Genomic DNA, 10,266 nt, shown 5'->3' with positions numbered 1-10,266 from the left:
CCACACACACACACATGCCACACACACACACACGCCACACACACACACACACACACACGCCACACACACACACACAGTTTTAAATCTTTAAAAAAGTAAAATGGGGCTGGAGAGATGACTTGGCAATTAGGAGCACTTGTTACTTTTGCAGAAGGCCTGGGTTCAGTTACCAGCACCCACATAGCTGCTTACGGTTATGCATCCGTAACTTCAGATCCAGAGGATCCAGCACCCTCTTCTGCCTGCTCAGGGCAGCAGGCACACATGTGGTACACACACAAACATGGAGACAAAACACTTACACACGTAAAAGAAGTAAACCTAGAAAATGTTTTAAGATAAAACAACAAGCTGGCTAGCCAGATCCAGTACCGCATGCCTGTAACACAGCAGTCTGAGGGCTGAGGCAGAGGCTGAGCTTGAACTCAAGGCCAGCTGGGCTACAAAATAAATCACACAGAGCTACATGAGACCATCTCCAAAAAGGAAACAAAAACAAACAAATATTTGTTTTTAAATTGTCTTCTCTGAGAGAAAAAAAATTACAGGATGAGCCAGGCATGGTGGCACACGCCTTTAATCCCAGCACTTAGGAGGTGGATTTCGGAGTTAGAGGCCAGCCTGGTCTACAGAGTTAGTTCCAGGACAGCCAGGGCTACAGAGAGAAACCCTGTCTCGAAAAACCAAAAAAAAGAAAAAAAAAATTACAGGATGTAATTCAGTGGTAGAACACGTGCTGGGTTTAATCCCTAAAAACACCAAAAGAAAAAAGGTTACAGACATAAGTTTGAAAATATCATGCGTGGGGCTGGAGAGATGGCTCAGTGGTTAAGAGCACTGACTGTTCTTCAGAAGGTCAAGAGTTCAAATCCCAGCAACCACATGGTGGCTCACAACCATCTGTAATGAGATCTGACACGCTCTTCTGGTGCGTCTGAAGACAGCTACAGTGTACTCACATATAATAAATAAATTTAAAAAAAAAAAAAAAAAAGAAAAGAAAATATCATGCGTTAACAGTGAATGATGTAAATCTGCTTTAAGTGAGTTTAAACAGATAAATGACACAATGGTGTTGGCATCTGTGGTAACAGCAGCAGTCCCCTTGCCATTGCCAAGGACAGGCTGGCAGAAGGTGGCACGCACACCAGGAAAGGCAGGGTTTGTCCAAAGTCTCAAAAGATCAGAGAGAAAAGTCACCGTGACATCAAGTCTGTTTCTTTTTAAATAAATAAATAAATAAATAAATAAATAAGTAGTTTTAGCCAGGTGTGGTAGCATATGCCGTTAGCACTTGGGACTCAGAGGTAGGCAGATCTCTTGAGGCCAGCCTGGTCTACAAAGCAAGTTCCAGGACAGCTAAGGAGATACAGAGAAACCCCATTACAGACAAAAAAAAGAAAAGAAAAGAAAAAAAAGAAAAAACCCAAATGAACAAAAAATTAAAAATTGATTATAAAAACTAAAAACCAAATATTTTTATGAGTATTTTGCCTGTATATGTATCATGTGCACGCCTATTCCTATGGAAGTCAGAATCCAGAGTCACAGATAGCTGTGAGTTGCTTGATGTGGGTGTTGGGAACTGAACTCAGGTCTTCTGGAGAGGAGTGAATGTTCTTAACCCATGAGCCACAGTTCCAGCCGAAAGCCTAATTTTCTTCATAAAGACTTTAGCAGACTGTCAGGTGTGGTGGCACAGGCCTTTAATCCCAGCACTTGGAAGGCAGAGGCAGGCAGATCTCTGTGAGTTCAAGGCCAGCCTGGTCTGTAGAGTGAGTTCTAGGGCAGCCAGGGCTACATAGAGAAACCCTGACTCACTCAAGTTCTGGCAGGAGAGATGTATTATGTGTCCAATTCACATCAGTCACAGAGCAGGGAAGAAACTGAAATGAAACTCAGCAGCAGGTGAGCCCACTGTGTTCCCTTCAAGTTAGGGTCGAGGCATTCCGCTGCTCCTCATTCCAACTGGGCAAAAAAGGAGTTCAATTACGGCATAAACCCAAATGTCCTTTCAGCTAAAGCAGAGGGTCTGTAGAATTTTAATCCCAGCATTGGGGCCATAGGCAAGACCCAAGTTTGAGGATATAGCCCGGTCTACAGAGTGAGTTCCAGAACAGCCAGGGCTACACAGAGAAACCCTGTCTCCTAGTAAGTAAGTAAGTAACTGGTTTGTTTTAAAGAACAATCCAGAAAGGACAACAGCAACAACAATGGAACACAACTTAATGGTTTATTTATTTTTTAAGATGAAGCTATTTTTTATATGTGGGTGTTTTGCATGTCCATCTGTGTACTGTGTGTGCAGGGCTCGTGAAGGCCAGAAAAAGGAGTTGGATCCTCTGGAGTAGGCATTACAGATGGTTGTGAGCTGCCATGTGGGTTCTGGGACCCAAACCTGGTTCCTCTGGAAAAGTTGCTCTTACCTGCTGCGCTCTCTCTCTCTCTCTCTCTCTCTCTCTCTCTCTCTCTCTCTCTCTCTCACACACACACACACACACACACACACACAGGGACGGGGGGGTGGACAAAATAAAACAAAGTGAGCAAAAAGAAGTCTAGGCCTGGTAGCACATACCTGTAACCCCAAAACTTGGAAGGGGAAGACAGGAGGATTCTAAGTTCAAGGCCAGTCTGGACTGCAAATTAATACCTTGTCTCAAGAAAACAAAACCAAACAAACCATGGCAACACCAAACTGCAGCCCCCAGGTGAGAAGTGGAGTCCTATGTCCTCCCCCGGGAAGGGTCAGGCAGGATGATCAAGGAGTGCTCAGAGCCCCTATCTATACACTTCATTTCAGATTATCCCAGGGCAAACAGGGCTCACAGCACAAAGAACCAAAGGTTACAATGAAAATATAGCTTAGTTGTTAGAGTACTTGCGTACCATGCCCAAAGTCCTGAGTTCAATCCCTAGCTTCATGTAACAGTGGACAGAGTGGTACGTACCTGCAACCTCAGGACTGAAGGGGGTCAGAAGTTCAGGTGTTTTGTTTTTTAAAAACCAAAGGTACTCTTAGTGGCTGTTCCTAGTCTTCTGGTCAGTGTCAAATTAGTGACGCTCTCCTATGTCACTTGTCACCTGCCAAGGAGCCTCCACTCTTAAGACTACAATGCATGCACACAGCCTGAGATGGTGGATTCTGCTGCACACGCAGCCCGGCCTTCTGCTCCTAGGCTACTCTATGAACATCACAGTGAGCACTGCTCAGTGCAGCAAGTGCTGTGCCCCCAGACAACCCAGATCCTTTCGGTTTTTTGGATGGGGGTGGGGGTGGACAGGGGGCCAGCAGGGTTTCACTGGCTAGTTCTGCCTGGTCTCCAACTGGCAGCCCCTGTTTTAGTGCTGGGATTGCAGGCATGTAAGATCATGGTCCTCTTCCACTATGCTCTTATAGGACTACAGTAAAACCTGTGTCCATTAGTAATGGAACATGCAATACATACATACACACCTGAAAGCTGCCACAGTCTGACTGCATTTGGAACTATATGCTGTTTCAGTAACAATCCGCTAATACCTTCAAAGCTAGGGGTCAGTATTCGCAATAGCAAACTCTGTAAAAAAAGAAAAAGACTGAGGTAACACTAAGACCACACAGCACAACAACACAGGCCTGAAGGTATGGACCGAAGTCCTGGCCTAGCAGGCAGAGAACTATGGATTTGATCCCCAGTACCTCCTTAAATCTGGGTGTAGTGGCGCATGCATGGAGTCCCGGCACTCGGGAGGTGGGTGCAGGAGCATCAAAAGTTCAAAGTCATCTTCAACACATAGTGTATACGTTAACTCCTGTTAAGTGTTTATTTATTTTTCCCTTTGTCTCATTGTGGGACAGGGTCTGGCCTTAAACTCAGTGATCCTCCTGCATCAGCATCCCAAGTGCTAAGATTACAAACATGTGCCACCAACAGAGAGCTTGTTTCCTTTTCAGTTTTGTCATTTGTAACTGCTTCAGATAGTTCAGGCTGGCCTGAGTTTACTATGTAGCTGAGGATGGCTTTGAAATTCTGACCTCACCTCTGCCTCCCAAGTATTAGTTTTACAGGTGTGCGCCACAGTTGGTTTAGCCTTTTATAATCTCCTCCCCAGCCCCCACAACAGTAGCCCTGGCTAGCTTTCCATGGAACTTCATATGTAGATCAAGCTGGCCTTGAACTCACAGAGCTCTACCTGCCTCTGCTCCTGAGTGCTGGGATTAAAGATGTCCACGACCATGACCCACCAACGTTTAAATGTTAAGATCAATAATCCAATTTGACATTTTCTGCTTCTTGGCACAGTGAAGGCTAGGAACTGGAACCCTGTTATCACTGGGAAGGCCATCTATACGTCTTGGAGCAACATTCCCAGCAACATCAAACGGGTCACCCTGGTGCTGGATATACTGTGAAGGCCACTTCACTACCACGGAGAAAGCTAGGGCCCACTGGACAGGTGGAGCCCTTCTGTCAACACCTCCGCCCCTCTACCGAAGCTGCCATGTTTGTGAACTATGAGAAGTACATCTCACTCAAGTGTGTCAGCAATGCTCCCTGTTCCATTAGCTGCTTAGCACTGATGGCCAGGGCATCTATGTCAACATAACCACAATCCATGCCATCTTACTACAGAGCCTCCCGGGAGACCCACAGGATGGCAACGGAGTTGCCCAGATCATCTTTGCATCTACTGGCACTGCCAAGGCGGTGGGTGACCTCATCTCAGAGCTTAAGAGGAAGGGAGCTAATTGGCACGACCAGCCACACCACCTGGAGAAAGCTGCCAATCATATGACATCAGGATGGTGGTGAAGCACTCCTAAAGGGCATCCTGAGCTATGCTGGAGTTCCAGTAGACTCCCGAGATTGGCCAGCGACACTCGCTCTTCCATCTTTAATGCCGAAGCTGCCATTCCATTCAACTACCATTCTGTCAAATTCATTTACTTGTGCAGAGAATCTGACTACAGCCAACAGGGTGGTGGACCTCACGGTCTACACTGCCGTTCAGGGAGTGACAATCCTGGACCACCCATCCCGGTAAGAGCCTTCCACTGCTGAGGAGTCGGGACCCGTACTGAGAATCTCTCCCTCCTCGGTTTCCATCCTAGAACTGCCTGCCAAGAGGGGGAGGGGCTGAGGGAATGTGTCAATCAACTCCATCAATGAATTTCGCTGGGCTTAGCCAAAAAACAAAACAAAAACAAAAACCCGAAGAAACAACAAAAACCAGTTAACTTTCAGCTACAGACTGAGGATCACGCCAAGTCCAGTTTCAGTCTCCAACTCACAATCTTCCTGGCCTCGTCTTACCAGTAAAGACTGAAATTGCACCACCTAGGTGGGCAAGGGCTGCTCTGAGCCCACGTGAACTCCTGCCTCCAGACCAGAAAGAAGAGGACGGAAAGACACTGGTGACCAGGACTCAGTTTCAAACCGCCAGGGACTGTGGCACAGGGCGTCTCTCTCACACACGCCAGGGATAGACGAACCACCCAAGGCAGAAGCTGCCTCCCGTCCCGGGGAGCCCACAGCAGCCATCCTCCTGCCGAAGAGCAGGCTGCAGGCGCACTTCCGGTCGGCGCGGACCGACCCGCCACACCCGGGCTCTGAGCGGGTTACCTGCGGCGCGTGGCCTCCAGCCGCGGCCGGGCCAATCGGAGTCCCGCGGGCCGCGTACGGCCGCCTGGCTCCAGCCCCGGACCAGAGGACTGGACCCTTGCCTGAGAGCAGGCCCCACAGCCGTCGGGACCGGGGCTCCGGGCTGTGGCGGAGCCCGCGGAGCAGCAGCAAGGCGGCCGCCATGGTGCCGAGAGCGGCGCCTGCGCAGTGCGGCTCCGGCCGCCCTAACGGTCGGGTTTTGCGGGCGTCCTCCCTTTGCGCTTGCGCGGGGTTGAAGGTCGCGCGCTCCCCGCGGCGCCTGCGCGGTCCGAGCCGTCGGGTGTCCGTAAGGTTAGCTGCTAAATCTCGAGTGTCAGCAGGGTGCGCAGCGCGAACGCCGGCGGCCCGCAGCCTGCGGGATCCCGTAGAGACGGGCTTCGGTTACCTGGTATTTTTCTCGCCTCAGTTTTATTTACAGTCCAAGTTACGGTTCCCAGTACTTGGCAAGTGAATACATGATTCGTTTTTTTCACGTTACCTCTTTGGGGGTGCGATTTGGTGGTTCCTGTCGTGGCCACTTCCTTCCTGTACGTATTTATTTTGTTGTTTCTCTGTGTGGTCCTGGCTGTCCTCTCTCTGTAGACCAGACTGACCTCGAACTCGGAGATCCACCTGCCTCTGCCTCTTGGTTTTTGGTTATTTGTTTTTTTTAAATACAGAATCGCTATGCAACAGTCTGGCTTCAAACTCGAGATCCTCAAGTTCCGTCTCCTGTGCGGGCCTGACAAGCACGAACCAGTTTTTCTGAGCATCAAAGATCCAGGAGATGCTCCTGGTTGGCTACAGAATCGACTTAGAGGCCAGTGGTGTGTGAGACCACAGTGTAGCAGCTATGCAGAGAGTAGGAAACCGGGAGGGAGGGAGGGAGGGAGGGAGGGCGGGAGGGCTCCTCAAGTCGGAACTGGAGGGGCTGGAGAGATGGCTCAACTGTTAAGAGCACTGGCTGCTCTTCCAGAGGATCCAGGTTCAATTCCCAGCACCCACATGGCAGCTCACGACCATCCGTAACTCCAGTCCAGGGATTCGACAACCTTCCACAGACATACATGCAGGCAAAACACCAGTGCACATTAAATAAGGCATTTAAAGTGGTGATTGGACCCGTGTCCTCTGGAAGTGCAGACCACTGAGCCATCTCTCCAGACCCCACCCCATCCAAAAATTTACACCACCCCCGTTATAGCCATTAGTGGACCTACTACCCATTTCTCCAACTCCCTTAGCATCAGGCAACCACTAACATACTTTGTTCCTGTGTTTATGATCAAAATCCTAAGTGGCCCCCTTAATTATACTCACCGCCACTGAGGAGCACCGCTCGTCCCGAGCTTCCTGCACACCGTTTGGCTCTGACAGTTCGTTTGTGCAGAGACATAAGGGAGGGCTTGCTGTCCCACCCATGGACAGCTGCCATCCCAGGCCAGGGCAGGGTCACTGCTGTCACTCGGTTCAGGCAAGGGTCACTGAAGCTGTGGATCCGGCTAGTCCATGCCAGGCTGGTGCCTGGTGGTCTAACTGCAGAAAGCCTCAGGAGTGAAGTCACAGTGCCTTTCCTCCACTCCGTGTCTTCCCGTACTCTCCAGGCCCCTTAACACTAAATAATTAAAACAATACGCCTTCTTGGGGCTGGCTGGTGCCTGGCTTCATGTCAAGCAAACTCTCTGAAGTAAAAAATAAAAATTAAAAAAAAAAAAAAAGATAAATTAATGAGATCTGCCTGCCCCTGCCTCCTCAGTACTGGATCAAAGGCATGCACGCACCGTGCCACACAGAAATGAAAGTTTAAATCATTTAATTTTATGGGTATAAGTGTTTTACCTGCATGTATTTAAGTGTATGTGTGCCTGCCTGGTGCCCACAGAGGTCTGAACGTCTCTCCAGCCCCATAAATATTTTGATTAATTTGTTGATTTTTATATGCATGGATGTTTTGTCTGCATGCAAGTGTGCACACCTAGTGTGTATCAGGTCCCCTGGCATTGGAGTTACAGATGGTTGCGAGCTGCCCTGTGGGTGCTGGGAATCAAACCCAAGTTCTCTGGAAGGGCAGCTGGTGCTCTAAACCACTGAGCCGTGTCTCTAGCATTTGAAGTAAAGAATGTATTTTACAGATTTAGAAATAAATAGAACCAGGAGTAACAGTTGTGATCCAAGCACTCTGGAGGTGGATATCGGAGTATTATCTTAAGTGTAAGTGAGCCAGGCCATCTTGGGAAGAGTTTTTCTCAAGATTTATTTATTTATTTATTTATTTTTTTAAAGATTTATTTATTTATTATATGTAAGAACACTGTAGCTGTCCTCAAACACTCCAGAAGAGGGAGTCAGATCTTGTTACGGATGGTTGTGAGCCACCATGTGGTTGCTGGGATTTGAACTCCAGACCTTTGGAAGAGCAGTCAGGTGCTCTTACCCACTGAGCCATCTCACCAGCCCTTTCTCAAGATTTAAATAAACAACTAAAAATAAAAAATATTTTAAGACAATTTTTTAAAAAAAAACAGAGGCTATGGAAATGGCCCTGTGAATAAAGGGCGTGGTGGGAAGCCTTCATGTGAATTCAGTCTCCAGAAAGAATGGAAAGTCCACACACATTGCAAACATCTGTCATTCCAGCCTCCTACCCCAAGGAGACGAGATCAGCTTATAACCGCGAGCTTTTCCACCTGTGTCACAATTCCCAAATAACTCAAAGGCTTAACATTATTCATAAATGCCTAGTCCATAAGCTACCTCGTTCCCCGGCTAACTCTTTTTTTTTTTTTTTTTTCTTTTGGTTTTTCGAGACAGGATTTCTCTGTGTAGCCCTGGAACTCACTTTGTAGACCAGGCCGGCCTTGAACTCAGAAATCCGCCTGCCTCTGCCTCCCGAGTGCAGGGATTAAAGGCGTGTGCCACCACGCCCGGCTCTTTAAGGCCATCTTGATCAACGGCCTTCATCCTAACATTACATTTTCCGTTGTCTCTTTCTCTAAGTCTACCTTCTTTCTGATCTCTCTTTAAAAGGATATATAAAATTGTAACTGTTACTGAAAAATAATTATTTGTATTTGGATAAGCAAGGCAAACCATATGAGATGTAGATGTGTTGTGTCATTGCGTTTCTCTCCATTTTTACCATAGAAAATATCTTTCTTTTTTTAATCTCTAATTCTTTCCTTCCTTCAGAGACTTTCCCCCATGACTTTCTATATTCAATTTCTTTTCAGCACTTAGCACAATATGAAAGATAACTACCTGGTCAGAGGCTGTGTCTGGGCTTGGATGTCTTCTCTGTTGGCTCTGGTGCTCTTTCTGTGGTTCAGTCGGCCCCTGGTGTTGGTGCGTGGCAGTGTCCACTCATCTTCGTCTGGGCTTTTCCAACCCTGGCCAGGCCTCCCTGACGCATCACACCTCTTCACCTCTTCGCAGCTTCAGGCCTTCACCTGCAGGAACCTGCTGGTAGTCTCAGGCCCACATGCCCTGCCACACTGGGCACCCATCCAGGGATGCAGTCGGCCCAGACTGGTCTGCTGTTTCCCATGGGCCTTCAGCTAAGCAGTGCACTGGCTTCCCAGAGCAGCACGTTTCCCCCCATCAACTGCTCATAGCACCCCACGTCCCCAGCAGCCAGCCACACTGCACCTCAAGGGGGAAAGTGGCTGGCGGCTCCACACTCAGCCTCTCCCCAGCTTCCTGCCCACCCTGTCCTCTGGCTGGTGTGGCCAGCTGGGCTTCAGCGGCTCCGCTCACAGCTCACACAGCAGCCTGCCCCCCCACCACAGAACGGCTAAAGCGCCCTCCCCCCGTGGCTTCTCAGGCTCCAAGCCTAGATTCTAAGAACGTTAGGTGCCAATTATAACTTCGGGCTTTTCCACCCACACACACAGTTCCCAAATAACAACTCAAAGGCTTAATATTATTAATAAATTCCTAGGCCATAAGCTAGCTTGTTCCCCGGCTAACTCTTAAGTTAATATCCCTTTTATTCTAACCTGAGTTCCACCTCGTGGCTGGCTTCCGCTCCTCAGCTTCTCGTGCCCATGTCCCCCTCGTTCCAGTGGTGAAATAGCCACCTACCTGGCGCTCTCACCACCGGAAGTCCCGCCTTCTAATCCTGCCTCAGCTTATTGACCATCGACTTTGTATAGACAGGTGGTGCTTCCACACAGTACACAGGAGATTAGCCCTACATCGCCTGGAAACAAGGCTTGCTAGAAGTCTAGAAGCCCATATAAGTTTGCGGGTCAACTAGCCTGGGAGGGATGTCTCAGTGGTAGAATGGAAAGAACCTGTCTCAAAAACTAGGTGGAAGATACGGGACTGGAGAGATGCTTCAGGGTCAAGAGCATTGGCTGTTCTTTCAGATAACCAGGGTTCAATTGGCCACACTCACACGGGGCAGCTCTCAACTGTCTATACCTCCAGTTCTAGGGCATATACTGCCCTCCTCCTGTCTCTGTTGGCACCAGACATTTATGTGGTGCACATACATACATACATACATACAAGGAAAGCAAATGTACACAAGATAATTTAAGGACAACAACACAAGATGGGAGGAGAGAACTGACTCACAAGTACATACAACCCACAGGGACACACAACCCACAGGGACACACAACCCACAAGTACATACAAC

General features: G+C 48.5%; 1 protein-coding gene across 2 annotated transcripts in view; it reads right to left on the bottom strand.

The window, feature by feature from the left end:
* Positions 1-6,135, bottom strand: part of Spg7 (SPG7 matrix AAA peptidase subunit, paraplegin) — a 35,132-nt gene extending 28,997 nt beyond the window's left edge. Inside the window, exons 1-2 of one of the 2 annotated variants that reach the window (XM_021220085.2) lie at positions 5,607-6,135; positions 3,458-3,560 (exon numbers count right to left, since the gene is read on the bottom strand). In XM_021220085.2, the coding sequence (XP_021075744.1) occupies positions 3,458-3,560; positions 5,607-5,789 (286 nt within the window). In that variant the 5' untranslated portion in view covers positions 5,790-6,135. The remainder of the gene's footprint in view (positions 1-3,457; positions 3,561-5,606) is intronic. The other variant, XM_029532561.1, reaches the window with a different exon arrangement.
* Between the last annotated feature and the right edge of the window lie 4,131 nt (positions 6,136-10,266).

The sequence above is a fragment of the Mus pahari genome, chromosome 20 (assembly GCF_900095145.1).
Source record: "Mus pahari chromosome 20, PAHARI_EIJ_v1.1, whole genome shotgun sequence".
NCBI classification, from domain to species: domain Eukaryota; kingdom Metazoa; phylum Chordata; class Mammalia; order Rodentia; family Muridae; genus Mus; species Mus pahari.
Note: the sequence above shows the minus strand (reverse complement) of the source record. Positions and strands in the feature narration are given on the sequence as shown.